The sequence below is a fragment of the Bos grunniens genome, chromosome 11 (assembly GCF_055505025.1).
Source record: "Bos grunniens cultivar Pamir isolate PY7600 chromosome 11, Bosgru_T2T1.0, whole genome shotgun sequence".
In the NCBI taxonomy this organism is placed as follows: Eukaryota; Metazoa; Chordata; class Mammalia; order Artiodactyla; family Bovidae; genus Bos; species Bos grunniens.
The window spans coordinates 60,128,826-60,139,979 of record NC_141175.1 but is presented as its reverse complement, the minus strand read 5'-3'; the positions used below and the strand labels follow the sequence as shown (position 1 = coordinate 60,139,979).

Here is an 11,154-nt window from a genome sequence, read left to right as displayed (position 1 = left end):
GGACAAATACTAGCAAATGCCATAGTGCAAACATTTCTATGCTATAAATCAATGAGTGTAAAGAATTTTACATGTTATTATAGTATTTGTTAAAAATGACTACATTCCATTGTAAATTACTGTTGTTGCACAAGGAAGCATCTAGAATGTTACCAAATGTCAGTGGAAAATAAATGAGAGATTTTCTTCAGGTTGAAAGGTTTCCCAAAATGTTTTATTTTCCAGTGATGAAAACATGCAACATCTACCTTTGTTTTACATAATTTTACACTGGTATAGGTACATTGATCAATTGCCTCAATTATATTCTTTTGTGAAAAGGCAATTTAACAATACATTATTACAGAGAACTTGCATTTTATGCCTAGGTTTTATTCTATTTGCTTTTCTGTTTTTTTTCAAGTGTACCGAATGTTTTAAAATTTTGTTTAAAATTCCATGTGGCTCAGTCAGTGATAAAGAATCCACCTGCCAATGCAGTAGACACAGGAGACTCGAATTCCATCCCCGAGTTGGGAAGATCCCTTGGAGGAGGAAATGGCAATCCTCTCCAGTATTCTTGCCTGAAAAATCCCATGGGCTGGGGAGCCTGGCCGGCTACAGTCCATGGAGTCGCAAAGAATCAGACAGGACTGAGCAACTTAGTACATACACACGGATTTAAGATATTATTTTAAATTTTGACATTAAAAACCAAGACTGTGACCAATGAGTCTTAAGCTTGGCTAATTAATATGTAATTTAAAAACAAATAGAAAAAAGTATGATATCCAAACCCTTAGCAGGGGTGAACTGTTCATTTCACAGGTCCCTATCTGGATATCTGCTGTAACAGAGCAAAGAGCCGCTAGGTGGCTCCATTAATTTAATAAAATTAAAGTTGGGAAAAGATAATGTATAGTCAAGGAGCAAAATATCTCTTTTAAGCAGAACCTTTAACCAAAGAAACAATGATCTTTAATCATAGCCTCTCACTCAGAATAATTTGGAATATAGGATTAAGAGTTGAACTAAAAAAAAAAATCTGCAAGACTGCAAAGTATGTATGGGTAATCAATTTGCTAAAAAAAGTATATTCTTAAGGACATCAATTACTAAGGGAGGGATGGTTTCAAATCTTTCCTAATTTATTACCATCTAGTTTGCCAGCTTTTCTTTTGAACTTTTTCTCTTTTTTTGTTTAAACTTTAGGAAAAAATATTAAATTTGAGCATTTATTAAGTTACTAAAAATTGCTTTCCAATTTCTTGACTTACAGCTGTCATCCTTATTAACATCCCAAGAAAAATAACAACTTCGTCTGGGCTATTTGGGAAGGAAAACGAAAGCAGTTTTCCTTCCCTCAAAATACAACTAAGGCAAACACTACTCCATTCTATACCATTTGCAAGGAGACGGAAAGAAACTGTGTGACAAGAATTCCTTGCCGGGTTCACAAAAGACGAGAAAAAAATGTTACATTTGAAGTGTGAGTTGCATTTTAGGTACCCAAGTTGGCTAAGATCTTTGGATTTTACTTTTTAAGAAGTGCTAAAACAGAAGAGGATCATTTTCCTGAAAGTACATAAGGAACTGTCACGAAAATAAATGCGGGAGGTGGGTTCCGAATTATTAAGTATTCTGAATCGTCAATCTGCAATTGACAAATAGGAAAAAAAAAATTTTTTTTTTCCTCTCCCCTCTCCTTTAAAAGAGAATCTCAGACCTGTGACCGCTTAAGAAAATATTTAGAACTCAATTTAACCGTAAAAAAAAATTTTTTTTTTCTTATCATTCGGAGTCAATAAATAATGATGGCGTGGCACTTGAGTCTCCACAGTATTTTGCTGATTTTGTTTGTTTTTCCGGGCAGGAGCTGCATTAGAAAACTTAACAGAAGTAGAGGGCAAGTCTTCTGCCATAATTCGTTGAGATCGTTTTTTGTAAACGAGCGCTTCTAGCACAGTTTAAATTACAGTTGGCTTTAAAATGCTAATTCCGAACCCACTTATTTATGTGTCTTTGAAAACGTTTACCCTTCTGTTTTCGAAGACAACAAATGACACCAAAAGTCTGCGCAAACTGGACCTAAAATGCATGTCTATTTTCCGGATAGGAACGAACCTATCGCTATGTTTAGAGAAATTAAAAAACCGATTTCGGTCCTTCCCTTCAAAGAATTCCCTAGGACAAGGGGACGCACCAAGAATGCTCCTTAATATCTACGGTGTACCTCCAAAGACTTGTAAATCGCGTCTATTATTCTCGACTGGGAGCCGACCAGTCGAGACCGGACGTGAATCCTGCAACTGATCACAAAAGATGTAGAGGCTCCAGGTCGAAATATCAAAGGTTGGGGCGGGGGCAGGCAGGTGGGCTGAGCGCCCACCCAGAGTTAACTCACAGACTTTTTAGAACAGTCGGACCGTCCTGGAGATTTTCTCTTTGTTTTGATATTCGTTATTTTATTTCGTTCTTGTGCTGAGGACACAATGGTTAGGAATGGGGAACAGGTTGCTTGAATATCGGAGGCGCCGGCCTCCCCCGGGCTTCCCTGGTTCTTCCCGACCTCCCTCCGTTCCACCCCGGCCCGGAGAGGAGGGGTTGCAGCGGCCGGGCAGGCGCGGCGGGCGGCCGGAGGTTTCCGCGCGCTGGGCCGGGATGCGTGCGCGGGCAGGTGGGGCGTGGCGGGGGCGTGGAGAGCCGGAGCCCGCGGGCAGCCGCCCAGCCCCGGGACCGGCCCGGGAGGAGCCCAGCCGCCGACGGTTATAAGAGGCTAGCTCGTCGGCGCTCCGCGCTCACCCATCAGTCCCCGCCCCTCCTCGCCGAAGACACGAGTCGCCGAGCCAGGGCCGCAGGGTTGGCCCCCAAAGGGATGCTCTTGCCCGAGCGGCGAGGTCAGCCCCGCTCGCCCCTCGCCGCCGCCGCCGCGCCGCGCCAGCCGACGGCCGCCGACATGGCTCTCTACTGTGGGGACAACTTCGGCGTGTACTCGCAGCCCGGCTTGCCCTCGACCGCCGCCGCCGCCGCCGCCCCGGGCGCCCCCGCACCCGCCCGGGCGCCCTACGGACTCACCGACTACGCCGCGCCGCCAGCCGCCGCCGCCAACCCCTACCTGTGGCTCAACGGGCCGGCCGTGGGCGGTCCCCCCGCCGCTGCCGCCGCCGCCGCCGCCGCCGCGTACCTGGGCGCCCCTCCGCCGCCGCCGCCCCCGGGGGGCGCGCCGGGACCCTTCCTGCAGCCGCCGACCGCCGCTGGCACTTTTGCCTGCGCTCAGCGGCCCTTCGCACAGCCCGCGCCCGCCGCGCCCGCCTCACCCGCCGGGCCCGCGGCGCCAGGGGAGCTGGGCTGGCTGTCCATGGCCAGCCGCGAGGACCTGATGAAGATGGTGCGGCCGCCCTACTCGTACTCGGCGCTCATCGCCATGGCCATCCAGAGCGCGCCCGAACGCAAGCTCACGCTCAGCCACATCTACCAGTTCGTGGCCGACAGCTTCCCCTTCTACCAGCGCAGCAAGGCCGGCTGGCAGAACTCCATCCGCCACAACTTGTCTCTCAACGACTGCTTCAAGAAGGTGCCCCGCGACGAGGACGACCCAGGTGAGGGCGGACAGGTGCTTCCCGGCCGGTCCCTTACCCACACCCGCCCCCCACTACGCCCACCCCGCAACTCACGCACACGCAGAGGCAGGCCAGGGTGGGATAAAGGTAAAAAGCCTGAATCTTTAAGCGGAAAGTCAGTCCTGAGTGGTGTTCCTTAGGCGGTTGGAAGGGAGGGTCGAGTTACCGGTAAACGGATTAGGAATAAAAACACGGGTGGGCTCTCAGATAACGGATGGCTGTAAAGAGATTCAGATGAGCCGAGAATCCCATCACATTTCAGGAGAGTGAGGTGGGGAGAGACGGGGAGTTGGTACCCGCTGTACGTAGATGCGTTTCGAACCTTACCTGTTTAGAAACGTAATAGTGTAAATCCCAAATGTGCTTCGTGCGGATCTAAGCCCCTGAGGTGAGGAGGGCTGGGTGATAGTGGCTTGTTAATGGTTTCCCTCTTAGCTGAGGAATGAGGTGAAGAAAAGCTCAAAAATCTCAGAAACAGATTCTTACTGGAGGTTTTCTGAAGGCGCTCAGGACTAGGGGTGTGGGGTGAGAATCCGGTTAGGGAAAAGAGAAAACTGTTTCCTTGCCTTCTACAGCAGGAATCCCCAACCTCTGGGATCTAATGCCTGATGATCTGAGGGGGGGTAGATGTAGCAATAATAGAAATAAAGTGCACAATAAAAGTAATGCACTCAGACTCCCCCCCATCCCTTAGCCCCCTGCGTTGGTGGAAAATATTGTCTTGCAGGAGACCAGCCCCTGGTGCAGAAATGGCTAAGGATCAGTGAGGGATACAGGATTCTTTGTAAATTATGTAAATGCTCTGAAGTAGTTGTGTTATTGTTCAGTCGCTCAGTCATGTCCAACTCTTTGCAACCCCATGGACTGCAGCACTCCAGGCCTGTCTGTCCTTCACCATCTCCCAGAGCTTGCTCAAACTCATGTCCAATGAGTAGGTGGTGCCATCCAACCATCTCGTCCTCTGTCGTCCCCTTCTCCTCCTGCCTTCAATCTTTCCCAGCATCAGGGTCTTTTCTAATGAGTTGGCTCTTCGCATCAGGTGCCAAAGTATCAGAGCTTCAGCTTCAACATCAGTCCTTCCAATGAAGAGCAGTGCTTTCCATTTGAAATGCTGTACAAACTACACGTAGTTGAAAAATTGTCTAGTAGCCATGTGAAAAAAAGTAAAAAGATGGTGGGAATTTATTTTTTAAAGCAACCCAAAATGTCATTTCAACATGTAGAACATATAAGAAATTATCCATAAGCTAATTACATTATTCTTTTGGTACTAAGTCTTCAAAATCCTATGTATGTGTTATACCATATTTCACTTGGTACAAGCCACTTTTCACGTGCCCAGCAGCCACGTGTGGCTAGTGGTTACTTTACTGGACAAGGCACGCAGCTCTCCAAGATGCATCTGCCCAGATTTGGCCTCTAAATCACCTGAGGTGATCATGTCAATTGTCACGTACACTCCCGGACTTTCTAAAAAGGTCAAGGATCTCAAGCCAGTGTCTTGTCAAAGCTTTTGGTAGCAAGGTGACACAATATAAATATTCTGGTAGGAGTAGGTATGATTGGTTGTTTAGATGGTAGTTACGTGAATTAGGTTTTTATTCTGCAACTATTTGCAGAAAATGTGTTGGTGGAGGTAATGGATGTGGAGGGGTGTGTGGTAGTGGTTAAGAATGCTTGACTCTAGAGACAACCTGCTTATATCCTGGCCCTGCCACTGCTAACTGGGCTTCCCAGATGGTGCAGTGGTAAAAGAATCAGTCTGCCAATGCAGTAGATAGACGTGGGTTCGATCCCTGGGTCGGGAAGATCCCCTGGAGAAGGAAAAGGCACCCAGTATTCCTGCCTGGGAAATCCCATGCTCAGAGGAGCCTGGTGGGCTACAGTCCACGGGTCACAAAGAGTCAGACAGGGCTGAGCAACTAAGCACGCACACACCGGTGGCTAACTGGGAGAATGACAGGTTGCTAACCAGTCTGCACCTCAGTTTCCCCATCTGAAGAATGGAGGCGATGATATCACTCGTCTCCAGAGCCATGAGGAGTAACTAGAGTTATCAATGTGAAGAACTCACTACAAGATAAGTGCTTTACGGTATTTGCAAATGCCAAAGATTCTTTTTACCAGAAGTGATGAGAGCCGTTGGGAGAAAAAAAATCCTCGAGGATGACAGATCTTTTTTACTTCAACTGTGCTAGATAGTGAGGGAGTTTTTCTAAGCAGAAGACTAGCATTGCTTGCATTAAATGGGGTCCTGGTCTGAGATCAGCCTGGTGGAGGAAAAGCTGGGAAGATGTGCAAGGGTGCCTCTTGCCCAAGGCGAGGGATGGGTGTGGAGCTTCCTTGTACTTTCAAATAGATGCCATCCAAGGTGTGTTTAAAACAGTCAATTGCTCAGTAATAACTTGTCGTTTCTGTTGGACAAGGCGGAGGGTTGGGTATTGGAGGTTGCATTTTTCCAGTGGAGTATTTTTTCAGGGCAAATACTATACCCTTTCAGCAAATGATAATGATAATAGATACCTTTTTCTTTTCACTGCTCACTGTGTATGGCTTCTTTGCGGAGATCTATCATTTACCCCTCACGGCCAACCTGTGAGGTGAGTACTGTCTTATCCCTATTTTTATAGATAAACAGAGGCTCAAGTTCAAGTAGTGCCAGTTCCCCCAAAAGGACAACAGAGTGGATTGAGCATCTCTGTCAAGTTTCATGAGAGCCTGCCTCCCTCATCTCAGACCCAAAGCTGGGCATGTGGGGCTTCCCTGGTGGCTCAGTGGTAAAGAATCCGTCAGCCAATACCAGAGGCGCGGGTTTGATACCTGGGTCGGGAAGATCCCTTGGAGAAGGAAATGGCATCCCACTCCAGTATTCTTGCCTGGAGAATCCCGTGGACAGAGGAGTCTGGCAGGGCTACAGTCCATGCAGTTGCCAAAGAACTGGACATGATTTAGTGACTAAATGATAACATGGGCACGTATACCTCCTCTTCTAACCCATCTTTCTCATCTTTGCAGGGAAAGGTAATTACTGGACCCTGGATCCAAACTGTGAGAAAATGTTTGACAACGGAAACTTCCGTCGGAAGCGAAAGCGCCGCTCGGAAGCCAGCAGCACCCCCTCAGTGGCCGTGGGGACTTCAAAATCAGAAGAAGGGCTCTCCCCGGGACTGGGGTCTGGAGTGGGTGGGAAGCCAGACGGAGACAGTGCCCCTGCATCTTTGAGACCCTCCCAGTCCCCAGAGCCTCCTGAGGACACCAAGAGTACTGCCTCCTCACCGGGAGTGTCCATGCTTTCCTCCACCCCTTGCCTGAACAGCTTCTTCAGCAGCCTCAGCACCCTAAGCGTCGGTAGTAGCAGTGGGAGCACGCAGCGGGCACTCACTGGCAGCCGTCCTCTAGGGATCCAGGGGCCCCAGGTGCCCTCAGGCGGCGTGTTTCCCCCCAGCTCCGTCCCGGAGCCCTCATCAGACCCCTTGCAACTGAATCACAGCTCCAGCAGCAGCAGCAGCCAGAGATCTTCCTACTACGGCCCCTTCCCCGCCAGCACCAGCGGGGCCCCGAGCAGCCCCTTTGGCAGCCCTTTCTACAACTTCAGCATGGTCAACAGCCTCATCTACCCTCGGGAGGGCTCTGAAGTATAGAGCCCCAATTCCCAGACTCAACTGTTGGACACCTGAGATCTCATGAAAATACAGATCTCCAGGCAGTAGGTCTGGGGCAGGAACTGAGATTGCATTTTCTCCAGAGCTCCCGGCAAGATCCACTGAACACACTCGGAACAGCGTGTGGATGCAAACTTTTTCTTTACCCGACAAGCTTTCTCTGGATAAAGGGCCTCCCTGGAGAGAAATCCAGTCCAGTCTGTCCTGGGATGGAATCCGAGAGCCCTGTGAGGGCAGGGACCATGTCTGTCTGTTCATCACTGTATATCAGGGTCACAGGGTCCAGTGGGCACAGACTTCAGATGCAAAAACAAGTGAATGAAGTTACTGGGTCAAAAAAAGTAACAGTTGGCACTGGAAGCAGCAGGGAATGGTTGGGACCGACCAGCTGCAGGCTGCTGTGGGCAACTGGTCTTCTCTGCCTGGCAGCCTTCTGTTTTTTCTAGAAAAGTCAGAGACCTGCATTTTTCCAGGAAACCTCCATTTGTCCTCTTTGTGGCTAATGGAAAGTTTTTCAAATACTGTGCTAGAAAGCACCGCAAATCTTTGAGCTCTCTACCCAGCTCACAGATCACCTCTATTTATGCTTAGTGTCAGGGATGTGTCAGACATTAATAGCGATAGAAATGCCCAGACACACCCTGTGTGCCAGGCATATTAGTTCATTTAATCCTCACAACAACCTTGGGACAAAGGTATTGTTACTCCCCCTCGTTTTCTGTATGGTGGCAGTAAACTGCCAAGATGTTAGGTCCAAACAGTAAGTCATGAAGCCTGGATCTAGTTTTTTGATTTTATTGTTTGTGTGTGTGTGTGTGTGTTTAGTTTTCTGTCTTGTTTTGTTTTTTGGCTGCACTGTGTGCTTTGTGGGACCTCAGTTCCTGGATCAGGGATTGAACCCAGGCCACAGCAGAGAAAACACCAAATCCTAATCACTAGACCACCAGGGAACTCTCACCAGAATCCAGTTTTAAGGCAATCTGGCTCCAGAGTCTGTGCTTGTAACCTTTGTGTTCTAGTCCCTGAAAAACAAAGGCATTAACATGCATAGGCAGAGTAAGTAGTGTCTAAAGAGTAGGAATGAGCTAGGTTTCATCTGACCAAAGATTCTGGCTGAAACCAGTATTGCTTGGGATGTTCTGAGCATCAAGGATGGACACCAGCTCTGCCTCACTTTTGCTGCCATATTTCTGAGATCTGTGGTGACCGTCCTAGTTAACTGGTATCCTGTCTTTTTTTAGCATATGTCCTGGGTTTTTCATCTTTGAAACCAAGTTTTAGTATTTTATTAAAAATAGTTTTTAAATGGAATTTTTATTTTTAAAAGAAAACATTTGTGGTCAAAAATTTTTCTAATGTAATATATTTTAACACTCCCTTTTACTTCTCAGGAGGTGTCATCATTTGAATACTTTTTATGGTCACCGTCTTGGTGCCCAAGAGAATGTCTGTATGTGGCAGACACTCAGCCACAGTTTGAACTTATCCAAAAAGTGTTAGTGCAGAAAGTGTGATTTTATTGGAATAGTGATGCATTAAGATGAAGTTAATGTTCTATGAATTACCCTTGTACCATGTTTGGTCTTTGATGGGAACATTGCTAGTTTTTAATTTTTTTAGGAAAAGGAACACAAATTAATTGTAAAAAATTGTTAACTTTTCCCTGTATATTATTTGAGATTCACAGCATTATCGTTAAATTGGAAGTTTGAAATAATACATATAGAAAATTATTTTTTTTTAAAATAGTCTATTGAGGTATAAATAATGTCAACATTACTTTTTAAATATTATACAGGAAGACAACCAAAGAAACTACCTACCCTCATACTGTATGTACAAAAACCCCACTTTCTATGGATATTTTTGTATGTGAAAAATTGTATGGACTTTTATAAATATTGTTTCTAACACAATTCTATATTTGTAAATTAATTTATAATGTGAACTGGGATGATTTTTTTTTTCCCCAAGAAAGCACACTGCATGCTGGAAATCACATAAAATAAACTTGAAGTGGGATGACTTCTGGTTCCTTTTTGGGCATCTTGTTCTCCTAGCTTTAACTTCTTTCTATAAAGGAATAGAGCTGTAAGCAGCATGGCACAGAAACTGCTCCCGGATTTTTGTGTTGAGAGAGCAAGCAATTGATTTTTTTTTTCTTTTATAAAATTTTATTCTTAACACCAAAAGCATTTTGCATTGGGGTATAGCCGATGAACAATGTTGTGATAATTTCAAGTGAACAGCGAAGGGACTCAGTTATATATATACATATTCTCCCCCAATCCCAGTTTCTTTATTGGGCTTGTTCTACCTGCCCACATCTTAAGGGATTGGAATGAAACAGTTCTGGAGGATCTCTAGACATGAGCATCTTGTTTGTATTTTAACAGAGTAATGTTTCTGTCTAGCTCAGCTGGTGAAGAATCCTGGAATGCAGGAGACTCCTGGTTGATTCCTAGGTCAGGAAGATCCCCTGGAGAAGGGAATGGCAACCCACTCCAGTGCTCTTGCGCTTCCCTGATGGCTCAGCTGGTAAAGAATCTGCCTGGAATGCGGGAGACCTAGGTTGGGAAGATCCCCTGGAGGAGGGCATGACAACCCACTCCAGTATTCTTGCCTGGAGAATCCCATGGAGGACAGAGGAGCCTGATGGGTTACAGTCCATGGGGTCGCAAAGAGTCAGGCACGACTGAGCAACTAACAACAAGACCTCTCCAGCTGGCAACACTCCTCGGGGAGAACTCTGGCTTTCAATGCTGTGGTCCTCATGGAGGGTACAGGCAGCCCATCGTCTCCAAGGAAGTAGCTAGGAAACTTGAATTTGGCCCCAACTAGAAAATACCTGAAAGATAAGGTTTCTAGCCTAGGGTTTCTCAACATGAGCAGTGTAGATATTTGGAGCTGGATAATCCATTGTAGAAGCTGCCCTGTGCATCACAGAATGTTTAGTAGCAGGCTGGAAGCATTTCCCCTCTTCCTTCCCCCAATACACACACTGCCCCAAACCCCCCAGCCTCTGCTCCCAGGCCCTGAGATATTGGTGCAAAATTAGATCTGATTGAGAGCCACTGATCTAGACCAGCACCCTCCTAATTTGCCAATGAGAAGATGGAATTCCCTCACTTCCCCACACAGAGTTCTTAATAGTGGAGTGAATAAGGACTCTGGTACAAGACAGTTTCTGTCCTGCGAAATGGCTTTTCTCTCTTTTTAAAAAATTTTTATTTTTTATTGAGGTATAGCCGATTAACTATGTTGGATAGTTTCAGGTGAACAGTGAAGGGACTCAGCCATATATAAATATGTATCCATTCACTGCTATATTTAAAATGAATAACCAACAAGGACCTACTTACTGTATAGCACATGGAACTCTGCTCAATGCTATGTGGCAGTCTGGATGGGAGGGGAGTTTGGGGGAGAATGACTTTTAAATGAGTTGTGAGCAGGATCGGCCCAATCATTGAGGCATTTCTCAGAAATGAGAACAGAACTGAGGCCTGTCACACTGGAGGTAGACACCTGCCATATTTTAGTTGCTTGTTATAGAAAGGCTTATGGTAGCCTCCTTGGCATCTGGTTATTTCTATTAATAGAGGCCTAGACTGGGAATAATTCTGACCAAACAATAGTAAACTATTTGGGTTATTACTCTTTGATAGGGATGGTGGTGGGGAGGACAGGCTTAAGGATATCTTGGAAAGAAAGACATTTTAAAAGAATGTGATGAGCTTGTATTTGGAAGCATCTAGATCTGGGTGTTTGATAGCTATGAAATGCCAGAAAGATGGCATTTATGAGAACAAAGGCAAAGACAAGAATCCACTTCTGATGATCTCCCAAAAAACCACAATGGGCAGCAGGGTGGCTTAGTCCTCACAGGAACC

At 46.3% G+C, this 11,154-nt stretch overlaps 1 protein-coding gene across 1 annotated transcript; it reads left to right on the top strand.

Annotated features, from left to right (window-relative positions):
* Nucleotides 1–1,168: 1,168 nt before the first annotated feature.
* On the top strand, nt 1,169–9,286 carry FOXI3 (forkhead box I3). Its single transcript, XM_086326643.1, has 2 exons — nt 1,169–3,578; nt 6,615–9,286. The coding sequence occupies exons 1-2, from the start codon at nt 2,855–2,857 to the stop codon at nt 7,238–7,240; spliced, it is 1,350 nt and encodes a 449-aa protein (XP_086182769.1). The 5' UTR covers nt 1,169–2,854; the 3' UTR covers nt 7,241–9,286.
* Nucleotides 9,287–11,154: the final 1,868 nt, after the last annotated feature.

Excerpts from the sequence above, each read along its gene's own strand:
- FOXI3 (XM_086326643.1), top strand. The coding sequence starts at position 2,855 with ATGCTCTTGCCCGAGCGGCGAGGTCAGCCCCGCTCGCCCCTCGCCGCC. Across the intron at positions 3,579-6,614 it reads CCGCGACGAGGACGACCCAG|GGAAAGGTAATTACTGGACC; the intron begins GTGAGGGCGGAC and ends TCATCTTTGCAG.